Raw genomic sequence first — 16,271 nt, forward strand, 5'->3', positions numbered from 1 at the left:
ATGATTTTGCCACTTCATCTTAGCAACAGAAGGCAGGAGAGCAATATTTGAATAAAGTTAAACATGTACTGGCAGAGACTTGGATAAATAAAGACAAATAAAGACTTGGAGAATATATACCCTGTACTTATTTTTGAAATGTAACAGCTGCAAAAGGAATTATCTTTAGGAACAAGGAAATAGCTTCATTTTTTTGTGGATTAAGCTTAGTCTCCTTTCTTGTCTGGATAAGGCACGTATTTTCCTCTGTGCTTGGAAGCTGTGTGTTGAGTACTTTATGCGTCATCATATTCTTATGTTATGTTAAACAGAAGCTAATTTTGTCATATTTCATTAACCTTCTCCTCCAGGTTATCAGCTTTTGTATTAAGATGCTTTTTTCAAGCTCGTCAATTCATAGATATTGACAAAGATGTACTCATGGATACAGCTAAATGGATTGTTGGGCATCAGAAATCAAATGGAGAATTTCAGGAACCTGGCAAAGTGTTACACAGTGACCTTCAAGGAGGCACCAATAATCCAATCACTCTCACAGCATATATCATGTCTTCTCTCATTGGGTTCCAAGATAAAGAGGTATTGGAATTCATAAAATGAATTTACAGTTTTTGGATTGCTTCATAAATTCTCATACTACCTGGCAAACAGCAGGTTGTTTAACGAAGTAGAAGAACATCCTGAATAGAGACAAAATGTAACCTGATTTGGTAAAATTTCCCAGTATTTTGGTTTACTAATTAAGACAGAACATGTACAGCCACCTATTTTTGCATACCCTTGTAAAATCTAAAGGCAATTGCTTTTAACAAGAATATTGTCATGCCTTTAGTCCAGGAACGTAAAAATGAATATATGGGGAAAACTATCCTTAGAGGCATTCAGTCTTTCGATCAATTTTCTTGAGACTACTAACATTCATAATAGACAGTGTGAGGTTAAAAGCTTTGCCTCTGAGGTTTGTGTCTGTGATTTTGAGATTTTTCAGTACATGTTGGTTGTTGTTTGAAGACAGTAGTTTCTGTTCATCTACAAGCTTTTTTTTTGCATTATAATAATGTACATTCAGTGTATGATCTTCATTTTCAGCATGCTTATGTCATTAAGAGAGCTACAAACTTTCTGGAAGATAAATTAAAAGAAGGCATTTCGGATAATTATACATTAGCACTTGTGTCTTATGCTTTGTCATGGGCAAAAAGTACAAAAGCAAAGGAAGCCTTGAGTATGCTGAATGAGAGAGCAGAACAACAAGGTATTGCACAACAGTTTTCTATGGTTGTACAGATGGATTTTTTTTCAATTTTACATGTATATATATGAAGAATTAAAGAAAATGATAATCCTTGAAAATTAAAATATGTTCTCAGCTTGCTAGATAAAACAGGATCTTCAAATAAAGCTTTAATTCATAGCAAAGCTAAGCGTCTGTTTTAGTTTCTGTGTACTTGATGGGAGAACCATGGTGCTGTCAAAGAACGTGACTTGTCAGTTCTCTCATGTTATGTGCACTTGTAAGATTAGTCTAATTAGACAATTGAAACCAACTGTTTCTGAGTGGTTCTGATTGATCAAGAGGCTTCCAGGGGCAGGCGTGGGAGATGGTTAGTTGAAATAAGTATTGAAATGAAGAGATGAATGATTGGACATCTTGTGAGCTGATACAGAAATGTGTTGCATTTTCTGTAGTGACCAATAATCTCATCATACTTAGCCTCTTCCATGTTCAGTATGACTGAATTTTGTTTCCTATTTTGGACGAAGAGCAGACTATATAATAGTAGTCAAAGATATCAAAGTTTGGGGTTTTTTTTGTTTTTGTTTTTTGTTGTTTGGTAAAAAATAGTAATTATCCTCTTGAAGAAACTGAAGGATTTCATGTTGTAGACTGAAAACAGAGCCTATTTTCTGAGTGAGGCTTGTCAGATGGTCATTTTTGGGAAGGGAGGATTTTCATTTCACTCAAGAACAAACCTGCTGGGCAGCTGTAATTCCCTGAAGTTCCTTCTCTAGTGAGCATCCCAGCAATGAGATGGCTTTTCCAGAAGGGCTCATTTATCTGAGCATTTCATATTGACAATAGAAGGGTCAAAATAAAGGCAATTGAATTAAATTGCAGTTGAATATCTGGACTCCAGCTTTATTTGTAACTATATTAAAAAGTGCTGAGGAAGTACATAAGACGTTTACTGGGCACGCACCTAAACATTCACTTAGTTTTAAATAACATTGCTAGATCCCTTATGTAAGCATAAATTAAGTCTTTTCTAGACATCCAAAGACTTCAGTCTGTGGATCTGAGATTATTTTGGTTCATTTTTCAGGAGAATTTCGTTTCTGGATAACACCTGCTTCTGAAATTTCTGATTCCTGGCAGCCACGGTCCATTGATATTGAACTTGCAGCATACGCTCTGCTTTCACACTTTCATCAGGACAGGTTGGAGGAAGGGATACCTATTATGAAATGGTTAAGTCAGCAAAGAAATCATCTTGGAGGATTTTCATCTACACAGGTAATATCTCAAGAGGCTTCATGGTACTTTCAGAATGAGCGCTATTATCTTCAAAAAACAAAACAAAACCCCAAAACAAGCCCAAATATTTGTTTTTAAATAGTGATTGCTGAGTTTTATTTTGCTGTATCAGCACTGGTTGTGTGCATGTTTGCATTCTTTGCAGGATTGGCATCGTAAACACAGACTACCAATGTTATTAATGTTAAATAAAAAACAAAAGTAGAGAGTCACCTTCGTTATTTAAAACACACAACCCGAAAGACGCTATGAGAAAAGATGCCCATGGAAAAGTACTTAATCAGATTTTCCAAGCAAGTATGATAAATATCTGTGCTTATGTGGCTTCCAAGGAGAGAAACGTCTTTCTATTCTTTCCATATGTGGGCCCTCAAATTCCTGAAAGACCGTTAGCTAAGATAAGAAAGGGTCTTAGTGCCTCTGCTGGCAACAGAATTTTGATGGACCATGAAATTTGGAAGATTTCATTATCTCCAGGAGGTTTCCATGTTATTGAAGCCACATCTTGTAAGCTGTGCTTGCATGCAGAAAACTTGAATATTACTCTGGATTGGGTTACTTTAAATTTTCTTTTAAATTAAGTACAAATGCTGGTCACTATAAAATATCGCATATCTCTGTTCTGCTCGGTTCCATTCTATCCAGACTATTCTTCCTTATTTTCATATGGTATTATTAATATGAGAGAAAATAGTTCTGTTAAACAAAATATAATTCTTGGGAACCAGCCTGGTTCTAGTACTTTCCTAACATGTTAAAATTATGCTTGTTATTTGAAGAGACTAATTGAAATACCAAATTGTTGAAAAAGCTTTTCTCCTTGTTCTAAGAAACAATTTTTACTTGGAAGTTTGAAAGTGAAGTAGTGTATAATTTACCCCTGAGGGTGAAATCTGAAACATGAATTTAATCCTTTTGTTTTTCTGTAATCTGAAGTATTTTGATTTCAAAATTACTCCAAATATCTCTGTGGATGCCTTTTATTAACTTATGGAAGTGATCCCACACTTTTTTTTTTTAGTATCTAAGATCATTTTAAAACGAACACTTGGAGAGTTTTCTTGCATGAGCTTATCACCTTAGAAACTTAATATAAGGGCTACTCCAAAAGTAATGTCTCCTATTTTATTATGTTGGCCCATGATGTCAGAGGTAGATGTCAATGGTATTGCAGAAAATGTTGAACCTTTGTCACAATATTCCATTATATTTTGTTGCCATGTGACATATGGCAGCAGAAGAGCAGTATGACAAAATGCTGACTTGGAAGTGTGGAGGAAGCAAAGGCATGTCATTGAATTCCTCCATGAGGAAACAATGACACCCATTGACATTCATCAACGGTTGCTGAACTATTATGGGACCAAAGGGTGGATGTGGACATAGTGAGGCAGTGGGTGCAGTTTTATCAGTGGCAAAAGTGATGTGAAAGACAAGCCACATTCCAGACAGCCATGCACAGCTGTCACAACATAAATGAAGATTATCTTAATTAGCACATTTGTGCAAATTGGCTAGTGATGGTGGCTATGTTGAAAAATAATGTTTTGTAGATGAGATTTTTTTCTATCAAATAGTGTCATTGTGCTCTTTATCTCTGTTGTAGTTTCCATAGAAATAAATAGGAGACATTAACCTATGTATTTTGTGTGTATTTCATATATACAGGAATACAGTTCATAAATAAATAAAGTCTATCTGAATGCATATTTAAATGATAGAGAGGTGTAGCAATTGTTGAGTGCCTTTGTTGCTGAGCACCCAAATGGGGCCTAAGTGTATGGCCTGAGACTATATTTCCTAACTTTTTAGGTTGCATATTTGGTGTATATATGTATATATCCACCATATACTTTTGAGTATCAGCTGTGAAGGACATGCCTCTTTCTACTTTCAGATGTTTAAGACTGGATTTTCCAACAGGATCTTCTAGCTCCTTAGGCCTTATAGATAGATTAGATATGTGGATCTGATAGGTTGCTGTAATGTCATTCACTCCAGTATGAAAAAGTTTTGTAAGCTTGAGCTTGGAAGATATATGTTTTCAGCAGGAATCAACATACAAATGCTCTGAGTAAGGACAGACTTGCTCAGATGTTCTGTCGTTGTCCTTGTGCAGAGGAGTAATCATTTGTAAGTATGAGAATAAGACATTCTTTTAGGCTAAATATTAGCCTTCTACTGAAAAAATCTTTCTCTTCAAACAATTAGTTCTTGTAGCCCATTAGTTGTATCTCTTCTGTCATACTGTGTTAAACACTGGAGTTAAGATCATAGCCATGGTGGTTCAGTGTGCAAGCAACTGTTGATAATCATCTGATATTTCTGGATTTTAAGAAATCAGAGAGCTAAGTCATCTTGGGCAAGAATGTAGCATGGGAAGCAGAGCTGTTTCTAATACTTAAGGAGTGCTTTCTGACCTGTAGCTTTTGCTTCAGTCATCAAGGAGCCCTGAAAAATTGCTTTGAAATGCAGGATATTTAGTGCTTAGTCACTATAAAAATCTAGGAAGTAGCAGAATTATTACTTTCTTCATCAGTTTTCTCCTCGCTGTCTGCACTGTTTGTCATTCCGACTGTTGTAAGTACCTGCGTGTCAAGTCTTCCACATAGCTTGCACAAAACTTCTTTCACCTCACTCTCCATCATGTGTCATGGTTTCTAAATTGTTCCCCTGTGTTTTTGTGACTTTTCTGCTCTGGGATCCTTCACACCAGTGGAATTCCAATGGAGACATGGATGCAAGTGTATGAAGACCATAGTCTTATGGGCGGTACAGAGCCTCTGAGCTCTTGCAGACATGGCCTATATGCAAGCAGTTCATTATGCAAAGTTCTTCCGTTTAACACAAAAACATTTCTTTCCTTCAACAGGACACTGTAGTGGCTCTGCAAGCCTTGAGCCTATTTGCAGCTCTTACCAGCGCACACAAAACAGAAATGGATATAACAGTTACTGCAACTTCTTTGGAAATTCCAGAAATATTTTCAATTGACCCTCAAAACCGTTTTCTGCTTCAAACCAAGGAGGTACTGTAGAAACTGAGAACTGCTTTTCTAAAGCCTGGCTCCTGAAAGCATTCTGAAAATACTGTTTTGACCATCCGTCCTTCTTTCAGATTCCCCCTGTGCAACCAATGACAGTTACAGTTTCAGCAGAGGGAAGAGGGTTTGCTGTCTTTCAGGTATGCAAAGTGGTTATGTTTTCTAAGGGCATGCTCTCTAAAAAGAAAGTATATTTGGAAGCTTTATAAAATGTCAATATGTCAATAAGAGCAACCTTCTGAAATGTCTTAAACCAATGCCAAGGTACTTTACTACTTGAAAAACGCTGTGAACCTAAGTTGTGTGGTCATGCATATTAGTGTGATTATATAAGTTGGATGGCCAGCCCATTTAAATAGTGTTGGAGGATTGACAGATTTAGGGCACTTCATGGATCAGAGTCATATCAAAGTGACCCCATCGTTCTGCAGAACTGCAGTGTCAGTTTGCAAGACAAAGGGCTGAAGTGGTACATTGACAGTCCCAAAGGTCACAGTTAAAAAAGCCTGTGGACCAGGCATGGATAGCTCATCAGGCATCTCCCATAAACCACAGAAGGTGCAGATCCGTAGACAGCATGAGTACATTAATAGCTATTAGAACGTTTTTTATTGAAGTGGAATACAATAATAGCAGAAAAGCTAATGCAAAGAAAAATAAAAGAAAAAAAATTAAGTAGTATTATGGCCAGGTTTCCTGCAATTTTTATGCTGTTCCAAAATAGCATAAAAGACAGAATCAAATAGTCTTTATAATGCCATTTGCTCAGTGTCAGCCAGACTGAGGACGTGACAAAGAGAGCAAGGAGGTATAATGATCCTTTCTCTGCCAGTTCTGCAGGAGGCTGTTTCAGTGATATAACTTCAAACAGGTTTATTTATATTTTAAGAAGTAAGCTGGGGTCAGCACATATTGTACTTTAAATAAGCAAACTGTAAGCAGTATTTTTATGCATTTCAGCTCCTTACTCTTTCCACATATTAAAAATTAATTTTCAGTGAAATTATGCCTTCAGAATTTTCCCTATCATAATCAGAAATATTGTATGAGAAGAAGACAGTATCAGATCTGACTTTATATAACCACTAATGGATTTCCTTTTCTGGCTGTCTGATCTGCGGTGGTCCACTTGGGCAAAAGAGAAAACCTTTGATAAACTATGAATAATACAGAAATATTAGTCTCTGTCAAGCAGAAGAGAATCAATCTGTAAAATATTAACTCACAGTTGCAGAGTCTATCACAAAACTGGGCAGAGTTCTTACTGAACTCTTGGTATTCATAATTGAGAAAAACAAATGGTAGGCCACCTTTAAGAGTCTCAGAGTTTTGGTCAGTTTCTATTTCTAGTTCCTTCCAATCCAACAAAAGCATGCTGGCAATATTTAACTTATTGTTAAATATGCTTTTGGATAAAATACTATCGTAAAGAAACCTTAATGACTGCCTATCAGTGATGAATAGCAGCTTGAGCTGCAAATACTGCTCATCCAGCACTGTTCTGCAAAGCCCACAGTGCTAGAAATCAGTACTCTTGTTTATTAATTCCCAGGAGTGCAAATGATGTTTTCAGCAGAGTCTAAAAGCTTCAGAGGGTTCAGGTTCAGACCTGCAGGCCAAGATAGGAATGAATATCTCAGCAGGACTGTATTAGTACACCAACAATTTCAAAGGTGTGAATATGAGTGGAATGTAATAGGGTGGGGCTCCAGATCAGTTAGGTTTATTTAACTTTAATGATTGTTAAGAAATAGCTCCTGATATTGAATTTGTCAGAAGAGCTGATCGGGAACTTTTCAATGAATTGTTTCTTGCCAGAAGATGCTGATTTGTTGAAATCATAGAATCAGAATCATTAAGGTTAGAAAAGACCTTTCAGATCTTTTAGTCCACCCGCCCAAAAAACACCTTTTGTGGAAGCATTAGGCCCAAATTAAGATTTTCTCAGAGAGCAAATTCTGTATCAGGACCTTCACATCTGGTAAAGACCAAACAGAGCTCTTCTACCCAGGATAATTCGTAGTTAACCCTGTGCTTAGAAGGCTCCTTAGGGAAATATTACACCATGGTTTAAGCTTCTGATTTGTTGTATGAGCCAACATGCTCCCAGATGTCTGGTATTCAGGAACTAGCACCAGGTTACCTACTGCATTGAAGCCACTGTATTGTTGCTTATTTTCCTGGCAGCTTTGAATCTGAAATTAGCATGCTGGAGTAGTATGTCCAATAACTTTTCTTAGCTGGGACCAGTTCTTTCCTTCTGCTTCCTTTGGCAGGTCTGGTATTCTAAAACAAAGTGCATTAATGCCATTTAAATTAGATTTCTCTTTTTCCCAGACACAAGCTTGATCTGGGTCTCATTTAATAAATCAGATAGCATATGACATTGCGATCACATTTTTTCAGCTGGGTTTCATTGTCTCTGGTCTGCCAAACTACAGTGGTGAAATTCAGTGTTATGGGACTTGATTTTTCTGGCCAAATGCAGCATGTCAAAACAGTAATTCATTTAAATATCACAAAAGACAAGATTCAGTCCATTAATGGAAAAGGCTGGTTTCCCAATAAAATGGATTGTTAGGGGGGAAAAAAAGGGCTTTTTGGTGAAACCTCACTGTCTATATGGATGGGTTGGCAGCATCTTCACTCTTGACCCTGCAGGATCCTATAAAAATAGATCTTTTGAATAGTGTAACTACAAAAGCAGACGCTTGTAGTTTTGTGATCCTGCTGTCAAATAAAGTCTTCTAGCTCATCCCATCTTTTTGTCTAAATACATTGTAGATGTCTTAAGACACCTACTCTGCAGGGGAGAGGATGACTGTAGGCCTAGAGTATGTGCAAGGGTGCCCCATAGAGAAAGAAGTCGACAAAGTGATCTTCACTAAGAGATCTGATGAAAGTCTTGAAAGAAACATCTCTTCACTACTGGGAACCACTGTGAACTGAGCTTGGCAGATGCCTCAAAAACATGGCATGTCCCATGCCTTCTGGGATGCCACTGAAATTCAGAACTAGCAACAGTGGCAGAGCTGGCAGGCTTAAAGAAGATAGGTATAGGCAAAGTGCACAAGATCTCCTTATCTCCTGTTTGTATATAGAAAACAGTCTGCAGAGGACTTTACCTCTCATTCTTTACTCTGTGGAAGGAACTATTATCAAGCATTACTCTCCTTTCTTCTTCCTTCTGTACTCTTTTAGAAAGAACCTGGACTTGCATGTATGGTGGCTAAACCAGCAGTTCTCGTATGGCAGAGGAGGACATAAGTTATATTTCTGGTAGAAGAAGGGAATAAGAAAACTGGGAATCACCAGCTATTCACTACGGAAAAGTGCTGACTGTTTCTTCCACTCACCATATTTTTACTAGTCTTTGGCAAAGAACTAAGAGAAACACAGTGAGAGTACAAAAAAAGATATGCAATGAACTAGTCAGTCAAAAGGGGGTAGGAAAATAAATGGAGACAAATTCATTGAGTTCATGCTCTCAGCAACATTGATGTTGCTGTTTGAAGAACAAAAAGGAAAGGGAAAGAGACATTCATTAAGGTAATATAAATGATTCAGATTTTTTGAAACCTAATGCTGTTCACTGGATTGCATACTATCACAAGCACCTCTTTCAAGCAGATTAGCTTTACAAATTTGTTTCTTGGGCCAGAACTGGTTGCAGTATGAGTGGGTCAGTTTTGCCTTTAGCTTTGTCAATCCCCTTTTAAAAGGGTTAAGATGAAATGTGGTTGCTTGTTTTGTTGAGTTAATGCTGGTTGCTGGATAAGAGCCTTCTATTCCCAAAATAGCAGCATAGAAAGAAGGAGGCTTTAATTAAGCTCTGTTGTGGAAAAACATTTTCCCTTCATTGTCGTGAGAAGTCAGAAAAAGAAAGTTGAAATGTAACAGCAGTAACTTACTCCATGAAAAAGCAATCTGATTGACCTGTTCAGTATGTAGTTTCAGACATCCTGCTTTGGCAGAAAATTCCTGTTCATTAACTTTTCATGGCGAAAGTTAAAACAGCTTTGTTTTTGTGATGACAGATCGTAGTGATGCTGCCAGCTTGTCTTACCAAATTTTCTGCATGCCTTTAACTGGCAAGCTTCTAGGCTGGCTTTATCCTTAGTACTTCCTTTGCAGAATGGTTGTATAGCTAAATCTTTACTGTTGCACCACTGTTCTGAGTGCTCATACAGAGCTGTCTCTATGCTCATGTAGCATGGTAAATTGAGGAATGCTGGGCAGGGTGACAGGAATTATATATGTGCAGACTGAAAGACAGAACATAACTTTCATATTATGGAAGGATGTAGCAACAAAAGCAAATATGAGAAATTAAAATCTCATCAATTTGCACTGACTTGCTGTCCTGTTACTTCAACAGCTCTCATCATACCTTTAAATTTGGACTGACGTTTGTTTTTTTTTTTTTGCTACCAGAAACTGTTTAAAAGGGACTATAATTTTCCAGAAGCCCCTTCATTCCCTTTTCTTAAGCTGAGCAAAGTTTGTAACAGGGACTTGCAAGGGGAGTTATTTGGGTCACTCCTATTTTTTTGTACAAAAAAAACCACAGAAAGTTCCCCCATGCCCTGCCACCTGTTTTATTTTGATGACCAGGAGTACAGATGGTGATTATTAATTTGTGTATGAAAACTGCCATGAACAACTGTTGTTGAAAATCACAATTCTGTCAAATAAATGTAAATTATTCTTTTTTCTTTAAAAAAATATATATTTTTTTATTTTTGTTACTGGGTGACATTCTGCCATGGCTGATAATACTGAAAGTGTTCTGTTGGTTCCTCAGTTTCAACTTCATGTTTCTGCTTTGGCTGTTGGCATTGTTAATCTTACAGAATGTTTAGATAATCAGCTATCCCCCAACTATTCATACCTCATTTAAGAGCTTCTGATTTTACCAGTCTTCTACTACTGTTTCAAGTATCTTACACATATGTACACTAAAAGAATTGCAGTTTCTTTAAATTGTGCTTAACAGATAAGCCTACCTTTTATTATGTTACTGTTCTGTGATGGGTATCCTGTCATTCTTACTTGGCTCACTTAGCAGAGTTCAGCAGCTGTTGAACAAAAAGGGTGAGAGCTTTGTCCTTAAGGCAGATTGAGGACTGTAGCTCTGTCTTTCTAGTGATTAAACAGGTGATTAAACTACTTCATGCATAGGGACTATTATTTTAAGAGTGGAATAATACACTGTTCCTCATCTGGTTTGAGTGTATGAATGCTGTGACATAAATGCTGAAGACAAATTCTGTGCACGTGCTATGTATTTTCCCTTGCTTGTTCATTTCCAGCCTTTTTTAACCCAGTGGGTGTCAGTCTCTGAAGCTTGCCTTCATTCATTCCATTTCATACTGTCAGGAAGTAGAAGCAAACATCATAAACCAGCAGAGAGCAACTAGGAAGTTACTTATTAATCTAGAGTTTCCTTGTGTTTGCCTTATAATTGAATTGGTTGGGCTGCAATAAAAAAGTGTTCAGAAAACATCTTTCAGAAACTTCCTAGGAATCTCACCTTTAGAAATATCAGGTACAAAGTCATTATCCTGTTGCATGTGATCATGCCTCTGGAGTTCTATTGTTACTGTTCTAAAAATGTAGATTTGCTTTATGTGTGTTCTCTAATGTCTTTACTTGCAATCTGCAGCTCAATGTTATTTACAACACAAAACACACTGATCGAAGGCTTAGATCTGTCCAAAAACAAAAAGCTTTTGACTTGAATGTGGATGTAAAGGATGATAAAGATGATATGAACCATTTGACCTTGAATGTGTGCACAAGGTAGGTAATTCTGTTGGAGCATGTCATGCTACTTAAAATGAGGTAAATCTTCCTTTTGTTTGTACGAATTTACTACTCTATGGTAAATAAACATACAGTTAAGGAGAGAGCAAAGCAATTACTTCAATGAAATGACGGAGTTAAGCTAAGAAACTATTCCTAAGTCAGTAAATACAGTGAGAGTTTGATGGGTCTGAATAGATCCCTTGTGCAGAATAGTTGCTGGTTTGATCATACATGTTTTTTACTGGCATGCACAAGCATCACACTTCCCTAAATGTCAGAGTTATATGAAGAAGTTTGTGTGAAACACAAGTTAAAAGCTCGAAAGCTTCTTTGGTGCAAATACTTAGGTATATGGAAAACTATGGATAGACTTGAACACCGAACCTATGTCTTCCACATTCTAGTACCAGACTATGAGAACTGCGCCATAACTTTTATCTTTCGTGAACAGAATGCTTTGTTTCTGATCTAGAAACAGGTCTCTGAAGTGCTGAAAATGATGTGAAATAGAAGTAATCATGCTTTGTTCATCTCTGTTAACAAAATTCTTGTAATGATAAGTTCAACTGAATTTTTGTCCTCACAAATATTTTTGTGGTCTTTCATTTACCTATGTACTGTATTTTTGTGTTTCTAGTAATATAGCATAACGTAAGCAGCATTCTAGAGTTGAAAGAAGTTATAAGTTTTGTGTTCAAGCTAATTTTATTCTTTGTCCTAAATAAGGGAGAGAGGTGGAGGTGGGGTCATCTGTGTTGATGTTTCTTGTTCAGTAAACATCTATTAAGAATGGAGCAGAGATTGCTGAAGTATCATCTCAAGACACCACAAAACTGCCACTAGATGTTACATTGGTAGCAAGTGATAGAGCTGAGAACAGGTAGTCATATTGTGTATTTCTAGGTCATTAAAACAGGTTGTTTCTTTAACTACTTTGTCACCTCATCTTTGTTTGCAGTGAAATTGTCTATGCATATATCTAAACCAACCATATGAAAATGTTCCTATGCAGTTTCCTTAGTAGTCCTATGTCCTGTCAAAGAGCACTGAGTTTTTCACAAAAAACCCTCAGTGTCTTGCTTTATATATGGATTTAGATTTTTTGTCTTCTCTCACTTATTATCTACAAGCATACTGACATAACTGCTCTCTTTGTATTAAAGGATCTCATCTCATCTGCTCTTTGTCAGTACTACTTCTTAAAATCCTGTTTACTTCTTGGGATATTATAATGAATTCCTTGTAGATGTGGTATTTGCAATGTACTATCTGATCCACCATGTTCTGTCTTGTATTTCTTTCCTTTCTTATCCTCTTTTTATTATTTATTTAAATTGTGAACACATTATGGCTAGAATATTTTTGTGCTCTGCACAGAGTAGCTGTGACTGAAGATGAGGCCTCTAGGTGACACCATCATACAGATTATCAGCTATAGTGAATATGTCATCAGTGTGGAGAGGGCTGATTTAATTTGGGTGATATCCAGCAGGCACAAAGCCAGATGCTGTTTTCATGTGTTTCCGGTAACCAATTCAGTGATGCAGATAGTGAGCAGGGACACTAGAATACACAGGAACTCTTGAAACAGCAAGCTTTTACTCATTTCAAGTTTTCTGTGAAGTATCAACAGCTTTTTAAAGTCTAGCATCAACTCCTGACATGTAAAGGGCTTACATAATGGCTCTGGGATAAATTTTGGCTGAGCATCCTGATTTTCTATCTCATTGATTTGACTCAGAAATATAGATGGGAAAGGATCCATCTCTCTGGGAAGGCTCTAGGCTGATGTTTTAATTGCAATGTGTTTGAGGGATATGGGAATATCTAATGACATAAAATTACTTCAAGAAAATACTTGGAATGTTAAGATCCATCAGCTCTGTCATGAAAAGCAGAACAGTATATTTTCTGTTTCTATTATTTGAGACATGACTTCTCTGGTTTCTTGTCATTGATTCTTTAGTCATCTTCTTCCCTCCCAATCTCATGTATTGTACAGAGTATACACATATATTGATTCCTGAATTAGTTTACAGCTGGTCCATTTTACTGTCTTTACAACGTGACATGGCTTATTGGTAGAGAAACGAAAGCAGGTAAATACAAACATTGCTGAAATCTTAACTGGTTGACCTAGCTGTGGGTATGCTGAGTCAGCTCTGATGTGTTTTTTTTTTCACTCTAACCTGCAGACTATTCTACCTTGTCTAAACCAGTTTCACAGTAATTGGCCGTGCTCATCTCAACTGAGTGTCGCTTCTGACACTGGATCAGATGATGTCTTGTTTGTGGCTAGAGAAGCTTGCTCTCTCTGAGAGGCACACACTCAGTTTTCTTCTCCATTTGGTCTTGTCATCTGCACACTATTTTCAGACAACACTGATCGCTGATGGTTCTACTCACTCTATTCTTTCTGCTTTCTACTACACTGACTGGTATTCTTTTCTCCTCCTTGCACCTTTGAACACAAGTTCTTCTAAGTTTAAACTGTTGTTTTCATTTCTCTCACTGGTCATTCTCTTCTTTTCATGATTTTTTCTTTGTCTTTAATAATACTATTGAGTTCAAGAGGTAATACTGGGAGCCACCCTCAAAACTGCGTCTCTTGTATTTTTTAAAGAGCTAGAACTTCATAACTTCTAGGGTGTATCTTATTTCTTGGCAATAACATGCTGGTTATTTACTTGGTATTTTGGTGGCACTCCAAGATACCTTAACAGGTTGGGTGTTTTTGTCTCCTCTCATTGGTAATTAAGCAGAAATAATTACATGCAGCTCCAATTCAGTTATTTGTTTTCAACAGCAACTACTTTGGTGCAACCCATCATCCAACAGATGGTTTCATTTGTTTCTAATCTCATGAGCCAACTGAAGTCAGCAGTTGTACTTTATTTCTTTCACAGTCATATCTGTGTTCAATCAGCCATACCGCCAGGCTTAACAGCATTGCTTTGAATGCAAGTCTTCCCTCTTTTTAAACCATCCAAATCTTCAAAGAAATTGTTTTCTTCAATTACTTTCAACTGATGTCAAGCCTTGAAAATGAGGGTTGGAGATGCTTCTATTCTAGTATAACAAAAATCATTTACCTTACACGGCAAGGGAGGAGAGGGAATTCTTCTACCACCTACTTAATTAAAAAAAATATATACAGTCTTTTTCAGGTCACTTTAGTGTCGCTTGTTACACAGGCACCATAAATGTATTTTGATAGTTCTGCTGTGCACCAAGGTATATAAATAAGGCTTGCTCACTGGAGCAATGCTTTTAAGTTCAGGTTGGAAGAAAATAATGTAAGAAGCTTTGTTTAGGAAAAACGAAGGAACTCAACTTATTAAATTTTATTTTTCCAAAACTGAATGAATAGCATGGATATGCATTTTTAATCTGAACCTTTGAGAAGCAATGTGATTATGGTTTTGTTAGCAGAACCACCAATCTATATCAAGGACTTATAAAAAATCCTTTATTTCACCCTCTAAAAATGAATAAAAGCAAGACAACGCATCTGTAAGTGGAAGCATGAATGTTTCAGTTCAAGAGTTCCTTCAGTGGTCCTTTGATACATATGTTTAACTGCAGTATTTCCTTCATATTTGTGATAAACCTACACACTTTTAAGATGACAGTGAAAAGCTCCTAGCATCGAATCATAGAATTACCCAAGTTGGAAAAGCCCTTGAAGATCATCAAGTCCAACCGCAGCCTAACCATAGTACTCTAACTCTAACAACCCTCTGCTAAATCATATCCCTGAGCACCAGGGCATCACGTAGGCATCAGCGTAGTCTCTTGTGATTTATATGCTGTAGTTCTGTCAATGCTAAACCTTATTTTTCACAGAGAAGAAGAAAAAAAAAACATGTTTACCTCTTTACTGTTAGAAATTTTCCTGTTGGCATTTTGTTCCATTTGTTTCTTAGTATTCTTGAGTGTTATCTCTTCTGTACTTGAGATAAAATGAATAAGGTGTTAATTTAGAGAATTTACTGTTATATTTCTACTAAAAGTTTCTTGTTTGTGTTTTGTAAAGGTACTTGGGGTCTGATACATCTCCGAATAGTGGTATGGTCCTCATGGAGGTTGGCTTACTCAGTGGTTTCTCTGTGTCACCAGATTTCATTCCTTTAGACAATACAGTTAAGAAGATGGAAAAGGAAAATGGAAAAGTAAACTTATACTTAGACACTGTAAGTTGCAAATAACAGAGGAATGCTTTAAGAATGGTCCTAATCTTGACTTAAATTCAGAAAGACCATATGACTTCATTTTTCAACAGCAGGTGTTCACACTGAATGAATGGTTTCAGTTTTTAAAAGGAGATTGATGGGATAGATACAATTCCATTATATTTGTAAGGGGTTTCTAGACTGCACCTCTTGCAAAATCATAAAAGCAGTCTTTTAAACAGGTCTGCATTTTGGCCAAAATAACAAGTTAAACAAGCCTCTCAACTCCAAGCCTTTATAAATAAAGTGGATTTCCAGTGAGCTAGAAGTGCTTATTTTCTTCATGAATACCATCATCATGGTTCTCAGGATGTTTGTCTTCTGTTTTTCTAGCTAAATGCAACACAGTTTTGTATGGATATTCCAACTGTCAGAGACTTCAAAGTGACAAATATTCAAGATTCTTCTGTGACTGTAGTGGATTACTATGAACCCAGTAAGTGTCATTCATTCTAAATGGATCTTGGTTGTTCAGAAGCTAAAAAGGAAGCCTCTTTTCACAGGAACAGGACAAATTTCAGTGAAGAAAAAGCAAAATTTACTGAAATTCACTTTTTTTTTTTTTTTAATCAAACAGAAACCTATTTTCTAACAAATAGTTGTGTTTTCTTGTATACATTTTTGCTGTCCTAATGGACTGTTTTTTTGGAAG

General features: G+C 36.7%; 1 protein-coding gene across 1 annotated transcript in view; it reads left to right on the forward strand.

Moving 5' to 3' along the window:
- Positions 1 to 16,271, forward strand: part of CD109 (CD109 molecule) — a 79,215-nt gene that overhangs the window by 56,146 nt on the left and 6,798 nt on the right. Inside the window, exons 25-32 of the mRNA XM_072332414.1 lie at positions 351 to 579; positions 1,090 to 1,255; positions 2,325 to 2,515; positions 5,409 to 5,564; positions 5,654 to 5,719; positions 11,245 to 11,381; positions 15,424 to 15,580; positions 15,953 to 16,055. Of these exons, the coding sequence (XP_072188515.1) occupies positions 351 to 579; positions 1,090 to 1,255; positions 2,325 to 2,515; positions 5,409 to 5,564; positions 5,654 to 5,719; positions 11,245 to 11,381; positions 15,424 to 15,580; positions 15,953 to 16,055 (1,205 nt within the window). The remainder of the gene's footprint in view (positions 1 to 350; positions 580 to 1,089; positions 1,256 to 2,324; positions 2,516 to 5,408; positions 5,565 to 5,653; positions 5,720 to 11,244; positions 11,382 to 15,423; positions 15,581 to 15,952; positions 16,056 to 16,271) is intronic.

This window comes from Excalfactoria chinensis, chromosome 3, assembly GCF_039878825.1.
Source record: "Excalfactoria chinensis isolate bCotChi1 chromosome 3, bCotChi1.hap2, whole genome shotgun sequence".
Classification (NCBI taxonomy): Eukaryota; Metazoa; Chordata; class Aves; order Galliformes; family Phasianidae; genus Excalfactoria; species Excalfactoria chinensis.